This window comes from Camelina sativa, chromosome 9 (assembly GCF_030686135.1).
Source record: "Camelina sativa cultivar CO46 ecotype springtype chromosome 9, ASM3068613v1".
In the NCBI taxonomy this organism is placed as follows: domain Eukaryota; kingdom Viridiplantae; phylum Streptophyta; class Magnoliopsida; order Brassicales; family Brassicaceae; genus Camelina; species Camelina sativa.
The window spans coordinates 15,700,103-15,710,858 of record NC_141888.1 but is presented as its reverse complement, the minus strand read 5'-3'; the positions used below and the strand labels follow the sequence as shown (position 1 = coordinate 15,710,858).

At 43.2% G+C, this 10,756-nt stretch overlaps 2 protein-coding genes and 1 pseudogene across 2 annotated transcripts; 2 read left to right on the top strand and 1 right to left on the bottom strand.

Annotated features, from left to right (window-relative positions):
* The first annotated feature begins 1,763 nt into the window (after positions 1 to 1,763).
* Positions 1,764 to 2,636, top strand: LOC147938127 (uncharacterized). Its single transcript, XM_087465486.1, has 2 exons — positions 1,764 to 2,040; positions 2,221 to 2,636. The coding sequence occupies exons 1-2, from the start codon at positions 1,764 to 1,766 to the stop codon at positions 2,634 to 2,636; spliced, it is 693 nt and encodes a 230-aa protein (XP_087321612.1).
* Positions 2,637 to 3,316: 680 nt separating this feature from the next.
* On the bottom strand, positions 3,317 to 5,704 carry LOC109126409 (uncharacterized). The gene is made up of 4 exons (XM_087465485.1): positions 5,098 to 5,704; positions 4,350 to 5,051; positions 4,134 to 4,261; positions 3,317 to 3,988 (listed from the first exon to the last, which is right to left on the bottom strand). Exons 1-4 carry the CDS (start codon positions 5,702 to 5,704, stop codon positions 3,317 to 3,319), a joined length of 2,109 nt encoding a protein of 702 aa, XP_087321611.1.
* A 1,427-nt stretch (positions 5,705 to 7,131) lies between these two features.
* On the top strand, positions 7,132 to 10,213 carry LOC104710915 (putative fatty acyl-CoA reductase 5; annotated as a pseudogene).
* Positions 10,214 to 10,756: the final 543 nt, after the last annotated feature.

The following is a 10,756-nucleotide window of genomic DNA, read 5'->3' as shown; positions in this document are numbered from 1 at the left end:
GGAATTGAGGCAAATCCGAGGCAGATCAATGCTTTCTTATCTATGAGTTCTCCTAGGACTTTACGCGAAGTGCAACGCCTTAACGGACGGATCGCAGCCCTCAACCGCTTCATCTCTCGATCTACGGATAAATGCCTCCCGTTCTACCAGTTGCTGCGAAAAGGGGGAAAAAATTTCTCGTGGGATGCAAAGTGCGAAGAGGCGTTTGCTCAGCTCAAAGCCTATCTATCTGAACCACCGGTCTTGGCTAAACCCGAGTTCGGTGAGCCGCTTTTTCTTTACGTAGCCGTCTCGGACAGTGCAGTCAGCGGAGTCTTGGTTCGTGAGGAAAGGGGGGAGCAGGGACCAATTTTCTACATCAGCAAGTCATTTACTGGGGCGGAGTCCAGGTACCCTATGATGGAGAAATTGGCCCTAGCAGTAGTCACTTGGCAAGAAAGCTGCGGCCTTACTTCCAGTCCCATACAATCATAATCCTTACGACGCAACCACTACGGACTGTATTACATAGTCCGAGCCAATCCGGGAGGCTAGCTAAATGGTCTGTCGAGTTGAGTGAATACGACATCGAGTTCCGGACTCGAACTTGTGCAAAGGCGCAAGTGCTGGCTGATTTTTTGATCGAACTCCCACTAGCCTCTTCGGTTAGCGACAATGTCGAAGCCCCATGGAAGTTGTATGTCAATGGCGCTTCTTCCAAGTAGGGAGCAGGAATTGGGGTCCGCCTCACTTATCCTACAGGCGAAGTGATCGAGCAGTCATTTCGCTTGGCTTTCAGTGCGTCCAACAATGAAGCCGAGTACGAATCCTTCCTTGCTGGTTTACGCCTCGCAGTGGGGATTGGTGTCCAAAAACTCTGAGCTTTTTGCGATTTGCAGCTGGTCACCAACCAGGTTTTGGGGGAGTACGAGACAAAGGGTGGTCGTATGGAGGCTTATTTGTCCATAGCTCGAGAACTAGTCGCTAAGTTCGAGGATTTTGAAATCACTAAGATCCCACGAAGTGAAAACTCCGCCGCGGACGCTTTAGCATCTTTGGCATCCACTTCGGATCCCACGACGACCAGGATTATCCCCGTCGAAATTATCCAGTATCCGAGCATTCGACTAGAAAACTCAAACGTCGTTACCCGCGAAATGAAAATGCAGCTGGCTGCAGAGGAGGCAGCTCACAAGGCGTCTGCGGACTCTTTGCCTCCAGAGGACCCAGCCCCCGTTATGCCTACTCCGATGGAAGTTCACCCACCTCTGGCCGAGCTAGACGCGAGTCAAATTCCGGAACCGTCAGGCTCACCAATCGACAATCAAGCTGTTATCCCACATGCTACTTCGAGCGGCACGAATTCTAACAGCTCGGGGGCAGATGACTGGCGGAGCCCGATCTGGGCTTACTTGGAAAAAGGGGAATTTCCTGCCGACAAATGGGCAGCCAGGAAACTCAAGGTTGTCAGTGCGCGGTACTGCGTTCGCAGCGGAATACTTCTACGCCGAAGTGTAGCTGGTCTTTATCTAGCATGCGTGGCTGGTAGTGAGCCCGCGATGCTAATGCGAGCTGTTCACGATGGTCCCAATGGAAACCACTCCGGAGGTCGGACTCTGGCTTTCAAAATCAAAAGGCAAGGTTACTTCTGGTCTACCATGGTCACGGACTGCGAAAGATATTCTCGAGCTTGTGAGAAGTGTTAGAAGCACGCCCCGTCAATTCATCAACCTACCGAGCTCCTGTCTTCGGTGTCCGCACCTTACCCATTCATGAGGTGGTCTATGGATATCATCGGTTCATTACATCGAGGACCAGGAAGAGTTCAGTACGTGCTCGCTCTTACTGACTATTTCTCCAAGTGGGTTGAAGCGGCAGCCTATGCGAAAGTAACAAGTGACGAAGTGGAACAGTTCGTGCTTAAGAGCATAATCTATCGCTACGGCATCCCATGTGAAATCATCACGGACATTGGTCCACAGTTCATCTCCTCGAAGTTCGAAGAGTTCTGCGCAAAGTGGAAAATTCGACACAATAAGTCAACTCTTCGTTACCCACAAGGTAACGGGCAAGCCGAGGCGATGAATAAGGTCATACTTGCCAACTTGAAGAAACGGCTCGATGCTCGCAAGGGGCGCTGGCCGGACGTACTGCAGGGCGTCCTCTGAGCGATCCGAACAACACCTCGTCGGGCCACTAATGAGACACCTTCCTCCCTAGTTTACGGAGTTGATGCCGTAGTCCCAGCCGATATAGAAGTGCTCAGAATCCGTACCTCGCTAAACCCACTCCGAGCTGAGGAGAATGAAGAATTCCTACAGGATACTCTCGATACAATCAACGAGCGTCGGGACCAGACCTTGGTTCGGATCCAGAATTACCAGAACGCAGTAACTCGGTACTATAACTCCAAAATCCGAAGCAGACCCTTGGCAGTTGGCGACCTAGTCCTCCAGAAAGTCTACGAGAACACCGAGGAGGTCAATGCAGGAAAGATGGGAATAAACTGGGACCGTACAGAATTACTTGCGAAGTCCGAAATGGAGTCTATCAGCTCGAGGATTCAGAGGGAAAACCAGTCCCGAGGTCTTGGAATTCTTTGCACCTTAAACACTTTTACAGTTAATTTATTTGTATCGAACTACGATTTAGCTTGATCCCGATAAGGGTACGTAGGCAGCCCACTTCGGGTCCAGCTATCCATATTAATAAAATTTAAAGTTTTCTTAAACTTTTTTATTAATAATGGTTTCTATAAAAAATATAAAAAAATAAATAAAATAAAAAAATAAACTCTTCGCGTATATCATTTAAGCCGAGGTTCATCTTCGCTGGTCTAAACCAAAGTTTTCACTTCGTACTCAGCTTTACTTTAAAGCTTAACGTTGCGAAAACTCTAAACCGAAGTTCTTACTTCGTACTCAACTTTACTTAGTAAAGTCAAAACTTAGTTTCTTATCTAAACTGAAGTATCCACTTCGTACTCAACTTTACTTATTAAAGTTGGGGTGTCATCTTTTCGAACTACTTAACCGAAGTTCTCACTTCGTGTTTATTCCTGCTCGTATCATCTTTTAAAACAAAAGATTGCGGAAATTAAGTTCGCATTTAAGATGACAAAACAAAATTTTTTTATGGAGTGGTCACCACGACCAAAACACTCCAAAGCAAGTCTGAAAATAAATACTACTAACAGGGGGGCAACCCGTGCCAAAACAACCCCAAATGAAAACTAAGGATTAGGAAGAGCGGGATCAGACGCCGCTTCGGATAAGGCCAAGCCCATCTCTGCGAGCTCCTCTTCCGGCCTGGTGTTCGCCAGAAAATCGTCCATTCCCTACTTTGACATTTGCCCGAGATTAGTGCCGGACTCATCGATTGTGACGCTTAGCGGGTTCTCGCTGCACAAGAGATTGGGTGTATCCGCCAAAAGATCTGAGAATACTGAAAGGTCGAGGTCACGAGGAGTTACCTTCGAAACCTTCTCGTCCACCACCTCTTCGTCAGCTTTCAGGAGTCCGAGCTCGGCCTCCATGTCTTGGATCTCTCCTCTGGCGATCTCCTCGATCAGCATCCGGTTCGCCCTAATCCCAGCAGCTCGGACCTGGAGCGGAGCTAGCTTCTCCCTCTCTTCGAAGGTGACCCTCACCTCCTCAACCAGAGGACGGAGAGTCCGCCTCATTGCCTGCCTCTCCTCCCTTCGCACCCTCTCTTTCTCGCAGCTGTTGCCAGCTTCGAGTAGCTGATTGCGAAGCTCGATCTCGTGCAACCTATTCTTGGCTGCCTTTGCGTCCTCCGCCGCTTCGAAGTAAAGGTCCCCCGCCTTCTTCAGTTTGTCTCGGAGGTCTTCGTTGGCAACTCCAAGGTCGAGCACCTCTATTTCAGCCTTCTTCATCCGCGCTCGGATTTGCTCGGCTTTCGCTACGGTGCTAGCATTCTCAGCCTCCAGCCTGGCGTACTCTTTCACCTGGGCTTCCAGGTCAGCGATCCTCTCTTGAAGAAGGTTCACCTCGGAAGATGAAGGGGAGGCAAACAATTAATCCTCGTAGGATGCCACCGAGGAGTTGAACTCGATCATTAGCTGGAAAGTCAGCTCGTCAAGAAGCGGATAAAATGATTAAAAAAAAAAGGAAATAAAGGCCAAAGGGTATTACCTCGCCAATTTTATCCGCAAAACGGAAGAAGTTTGCACGATTGACCTCGGTCATGTCAGCGAACGCCGGAATCCGAACTCCGGGCCGAATGTAGCTCCTCATTAGGTCAGCTGGGGACGCAGGGGGGACTGAAAGATTTTTGGGCAAGTCATTTCAGTCATCAACTATCGAACAGTCAAAGGTATAAACTTAAGAGTACCTCAGAAAATTTTTTACCTCGGGCGAAAGGACGTTGTTCCTTCGGAGGGTTCCTACCAGAGGAGTCCCCGGAGTCTCTAGGCGGTGGGGCCTCTTTAGATCTCCTCTCCGAGGAGGGACCCCTGTCTTTCGAGCTCGGTTTACCTCGCTCATCCCCTAACGAGCCAGTCCGGGCTCGGACTTTTTCACGAGAACAGGAGGCGGTCTCGGGCTCCATCCTCTTCTTCGATGAATCAGTTTGCTGAGAGGAGATCTCAGCAGAGGTTTTCTTCGATGCCAGGGGGGAAGCAGCGACCTCCCGTGGCTCATCGCTAGAATCAGCAATGACAATCACGGGGGGAACCAACGGGCCAGCAGGAGCCCTGGTTGATTCTGTACCAAGCTCGGGAGAGCCAGTTGGAGGTGCGGAAGTCCCGCTCACCTCGGGAACGGAGGATCCGGAGGAATTCTTGTTAGAAAGGTGAGCTTTGCCTTCAGCAAGGGCCATCGCCATCTGTTTCTTTGCCTCTTTTTCGGCAGCTCGGCATGCCCTTTCTTCCCTATAATTCATCTCCGAAACGCTCACGGGGGTAGAACAGACTAGAGAACGCCTTCCGAGCCTCGCCGTGGACTCTCTGATCCTTTCGCAGGAGAAAGAATCCCAAGCAATCTGTCCCTGGCTGCAGAACCTCGAGAAGAACTCCGTGAATGTGGGGCAAAGCAATCCGCGTTCGAAGTGATCTGAAAAAGAAACAGTTAAAGGGTGAGACGGAAAGTCAAGCCATACTTAACTTGGACCTAGCAAGGAACTCCATTCTACAAATTTTCGAAGTCCACTTCGATACGTGCGAACTCACGCGGTGGCCGAAAGTGAGCTTGTTAACCGGGAAGAAGAAATAGGACTTCCGCCACTTTTCATCCTTCTCGGGCAGGTCGTCAAAAACCTTTAGCCCGGCAAGCGGGCTTACATAAAGTGTGCCCTTGGTACGACCAGTCTTCACCGTGTACACCTGGAGGAAGTCGGCCAATGATAACTGGTAGTTGAACTCCTCCCCTAGAGTTTGAAGGCACAAGACAGTCCGAACAAAGTTGGGGCACATCTGGGGAAGAGCGAAGCCCAGTTCGAACATCATCGTCACGATGAGTTCGGGAAGGGGGAATGACAGACCGCAGGCAGAGAAGAATATCTCGAACGCGCAACAGTACCCTGGAGGGGGGTTCTTCGGAGACTCATGAGCCTCCGGGAATCTGATCTCGACCTCCGACAGAATCCTGGTGGATCCTCTAATCTCGGCTATGCTTTCCGCAGAGAGAATCGACGGCTGGTGGGGGCCGAAAACGCCCGGAATTAAGGGTTTTGCGGTTTTTCCCGATGAGGATTTCGGCGGAGACATGCTTTTCCGGTAAAAGTAGTAAGAAATAAAGGGAGACTGAAGGATTTTCCGGCGAAAATAAAGAAGTTCACAGAAGGAAAGAGAGAAAGTCGAAAAACGGAGAAAACACAAGCACAATTGGGGATTAAGAGTGAAAGAGAGAAGTCGAGTTTACCTTTATATAGGGAACCAGGGAGTAATGATTACCTGGGGAAGTGAAAGGTCTCGCACCGTTCTCTCTCTCTCTTAAAGCTAACACGCCACCTAGTGGGCCCCGAGGCTTGTTCGGGAAGGCAAATCTCATCATTACCACTATCAAATCGTGGAGATATGGGGGATATTCAGTTTCCCAAAATCGATCGCTTGAAGGTTAAAAGTCCCCCGAACTGTTCAGCTCGGGAGACTTGGGGGGCAACTGTTGTACCCACGATCTGCCATCTCGGGAAATAAGCAAAAGGGCCTAGACCGGACTTGTCTAATGGGCCAAGAGCGTATTACTGATCGGCCTGTCAGGCCCGGAGGAAGGAAGTGAGTGCGGAGATGATCCGTGTTGGTCAGCTCGCAGCTCGGGCCCGGTCAAAGATTCCCGCATTCAAGAAGATTAATTGGGTCGCACAAATCGTGCCCTATTAATTATGCATTAATTAGATAATAAATTGGTCTGTATAAATATGTAAGAAGAGAGTCTTTTGTAAGGGATCAGAAATATTTTCCAAAAGCAGCAATACAAATTCAAATTCTCAAAAACTCTCTCAATTCAGTTCGGAACTATAAACGGCGATAAGCTCCTCCACATTCGAATCACTTCGGAAGGAGAAACTAGATCTCAGTTCTCACATTTACTAGTTGATAATGTTACAAGCAGCGTAAACATTAAAAAAAATTGGGATAAAAGTCCCTAAACACTGCCGTAACAATTTGATAAATCAAACGGCCGATGTTGTTGCATAGGATAGGAGAACCACATGGGGTGATTCGTCAATGTTTAATTAAAAGACTTGTACCTGACCCATTTATAATTTATAATGTATAGATTATATTTCTAAAAAAAAAAATCTTGTTATAATGAACAAATTTAATTAAATGAAAAACATTCTCAGTTTTTTTTTCCCGAACATTTCTTTGATTAAAGTTTTCTTTTTTTCTTTTTTGTGCTGGAAAAATTGTTGTTTTAAACCTAGCTAGTATAGTAACTAACCCAACTAAAGACCTCTCTTTGGCAATGTATGTCTGTTTGAAATGTTAAAGTCTCTGATCATGTTTAAGGTTAAAGGACACTGGACAGAGATATTGGTTTTGCTTAGTTATAACTTATAACTTATAACTTATAAGTTTATAATAGGACAACTGGAGGGTATAACGGACTTTCGTATGTGCAACGTCCTTGGATACTATAAATACTCTTTTATTCATAACTTCTTCTGAGTTAAATCAAAGTACTCAAAACAATGGAACTCAACTGTGTTCAATTTCTTCGAAACAAGACAATTCTTGTCACCTGCGCAACTGGTTTCCTTGCTAAGGGTATGTCTTTTGTATTTTCCGTCTGATTTTTGTTAAGTCTTCAAGATTTGTTGGATTATAATATAGTTTCAATGATATTAATTCGTAGTTTTTGTGGAGAAAATTCTGAGAGTACAACCAAATGTGAAGAAGTTGTACCTTTTGGTGAGAGCATCGGACAACGAAGTTGCGACTAAACGCTTACGCACAGAGGTTTATTATATACCAACTAAACCTAATTTACTACCCAATGTTTGAAAGAATCTATGTATTCATACTTAACATTCATACAAACAAAAATTAGAATGACTTGAGATTGCTATTGTTGATTCATTGCATTAAATAAATAACAGGTATTTGAGAAAGATATTTTTAAGATGTTGAGAAAGAATCTTGGCGATGAGAAATTAAATACATTGTTGTACGAAAAAGTTGTCCCGGTTCCAGGTGATATTGCGACTGATGACCAATTAGGCATGAATGACTCTAACCTTAGAGAATGTATGCAAAAAGAAATAGATATTGTTGTCAATGTTGCAGCCACAACCAGTTTTGACGAAAGGTACTATAGCTTTACAAGACACTTTATATACTACAACAACATATATTCTAAATTCTATCTCTATAAATAAAACTATAAAAGTATAACTTTTAGTATATTCATTTGAAAAAAGATACGATGTTGGGCTTGGAATCAACACATTTGGAGCTCTCAACGTCCTTAACTTTGCCAAAAAATGTGTTAAAGCTCAATTGCTTCTCCATGTCTCTACTGGTATAAGTCCTTTTATTATGCCTCGTAAAATGTTTACACATTCAAATTCTAATAACTGTTTATATGGTTCTTGAAACGTGTGTAGTCTTCCTTTTCTATTGTAGCTTATGTATGGGGAGAGAAGCCGGGTCACCTAACTGAAAAAACATTCGATATGGAAGGCATTCGTAACGAGAACGGCCTTCAATTGGATATAAACCTTGAAAGAGAACTGATGAAGCAAAGATTGAAAGAACTCAAAGAACAAGATTGTTCAGAAGAAGACGTTACTCTCGCCATGAAAGAACTCGGAATGGAAAGGTGAATGTTGTTAATGATTGGAATTCTTAGTTTAAAACTATCGGAATGGAGTTAAACGTAACTATGATTAGGGCAAAGCTTCATGGATGGCCGAACACATATGTTTTCACCAAATCGTTGGGAGAGATAATTCTTGGTAACCATAAAGAAAATCTTCCTCTCGTCATCATCCGTCCTACGATGATCACTAGCACTTGTAAAGAACCATTTCCTGGTTGGATCGAAGGGTAAAGGTAAATATATACACCATTTACAGATTCATCATGTAAATCACTTTAGACTGCATGACATTGGAAAATTCATGATACTTTTATGTTGTATGTGCAGAACCTTAGATAGTGTGGTTGTAGCATTTGGGAAAGGAAGGCTTACTTGTTTTCTTGCAGATCCAAACTCAGTCCTTGATCTTGTAAGTTTAAGTTAATTTATGTTGTGATTAAATGTCAATTGTGTTTTTGCGTTTTTATATGAAAAGTATAGATAACCTTTTTGAAAGATAAAATAAAATTTTAGATATATAAAAAGTATGTTGTATAACTATTTTAAAATTCTACAAATTAAAGGTGTAATTTGGAAAAAATACCATAATTTAATATTTTCTAACATAGAAAAGAAATCTCACACGTGGAAAAACAGTCAATTCCCCCATAACCTTTGTTACTTTATCGTATTCATACACAAAACTTTGAGTTGTGCTTATAACCACGCGAACTTAACTAAAATTTGAATTTCCTACATGATCAAATCCGGTCAAAACCAAACAGTGTTACTGTTCTGTTAACAAAATGTTGATTAGGAAGCCACGCCATGCCATAAAACGACGTTGTTTTAATCAACTTTTAAAACATATTAATTATGAAACAAAATTTTACTAGTTGGGGAATTGATCCCACGACCTAAATGTGCCTAACATAGTTTGGGAAAAAATACCATAATTTAATATTTTCTAACATAGAAAAGCAATCTCACACGTCAACCAAACTTTTAAAAAGCTTTGGTTAGTCCATTGGTTGACTAAATGTACCTAGATCCAGAGTCCAGTGCACTACAGAGTATGTAAATTAGCATAGGCCTATAAGTCTGTTAGATTCTTTTCCAGACGTACATAACATTGTTAATTTCCTTTATGGGAGAAAATACACTAATTTTATTTGTCATTATTAATTATAAGCTATATCAGTCGTTGTGGTGCACTGACATTAACATTCACAGATACCTGTGGACATGGTCTCAAACGCAATGATCACGGCTGCGGCAATACACGCGGGAAAGTTAGGCTCTCAGACTGTGTATCATGTTGGCTCGTCTTTTAAGAACCCCATCACATTCGAACAGGTCCAAGATCTCGCGGCTCGCTACTTCACCAAAAACCCTCTTGTTGGACGCGATGGTTCACCCGTCATTGTCTCCAAAGTAACTATCTTCTCCACCATGGATCTGTTCAGCTTATATGTTACCCTTCGTTACAAGCTACCTTTGCAGGTACGCATCTTTTTGTTTTCTTTCTTAAATCAATAATAACACCAAATGGCGATTGGCGAATGTTGAAAGAAGAGTCCTCTATTGTTAACAATAAACCGAAGAGAAAACTAAATCTAAAGAGAAATATTGAAATTAATAAATCGAATTTTAGTTATGAAAAATTCTTACGCATATATTTTCTTCTACTATCAGATGTTGCGATTGATAGATATAATTTATCCATGGTGGGATGGAAACATATATAAGGACATTGACCGCAAAATTAAGTTGGCGATGCGGCTGGTTGAGCTCTACAGACCTTATGTCTTGTTTAAGGGCATGTATGTATCAATAAAAATTATCCATAAGTATTTCTAATAAATTTTTATGCTTCCAATTATTTTTTCTTATTTTGACGCAACATTCTTTTCATTTTTTTTTAATATTATTTTGCAGATTTGACGATACTAATACTGAGATACTGCGGTTGATTTTACAAAATCGCTCTATGAAACGATTCAAATGCTTCTCCCAGAACAATCAAAACTCAGCTCAAGAATCTTTGTAACTGAAAAAATAAGAACACAAGACACGAAATTGATAACCCAGTTCAGTGTAATCGATGTGATTACACCTACATCTGGAGCTGAATCAATCCGGCAAATTCACTATAGAATGAGAAAAGGTTTCAGCTCAATTTGAGCTTTACAACAATGGCAGATCACTCTCTAACAACCTCTCTTCTCTCTCTCGATACAAGAAGCTTAGAGAATAAGAATGATAAAAGGAGAAGATGATCTAATAGAAAAACGCAGCGTTTTCAATTATATGTGCGAAGCCTCCACTGCAGTTAGAGCCTTGCTTTAATCTTCTTCTTCTTTATGGTTTAATCAACATATCCCAAAACCAGAGATAACCACCAAATCAACTCTTGATCTCGGTTTAGAACCAAACCAATACCAAATAGAATTGAATCAGAAACATAAACCTCAACACTCCACCTTGATTCAATTCCCTTTCTCATCAAACCATGA

What these genes read in the sequence shown, in the direction of transcription:
- LOC147938127 (XM_087465486.1), top strand. Translation starts at nt 1,764, where the DNA reads ATGGATATCATCGGTTCATTACATCGAGGACCAGGAAGAGTTCAGTAC. An exon ending in AACTCTTCGTTACCCACAAG is followed by an intron (nt 2,041 to 2,220) that starts GTAACGGGCAAG and finishes TTGATGCCGTAG; the next exon opens with TCCCAGCCGATATAGAAGTG.
- LOC109126409 (XM_087465485.1), bottom strand. Translation starts at nt 5,704, where the DNA reads ATGTCTCCGCCGAAATCCTCATCGGGAAAAACCGCAAAACCCTTAATT. An exon ending in ACAACGTCCTTTCGCCCGAG is followed by an intron (nt 4,262 to 4,349) that starts GTAAAAAATTTT and finishes AAAATCTTTCAG; the next exon opens with TCCCCCCTGCGTCCCCAGCT. An exon ending in TTGCGGATAAAATTGGCGAG is followed by an intron (nt 3,989 to 4,133) that starts GTAATACCCTTT and finishes TCATCTTCCGAG; the next exon opens with GTGAACCTTCTTCAAGAGAG.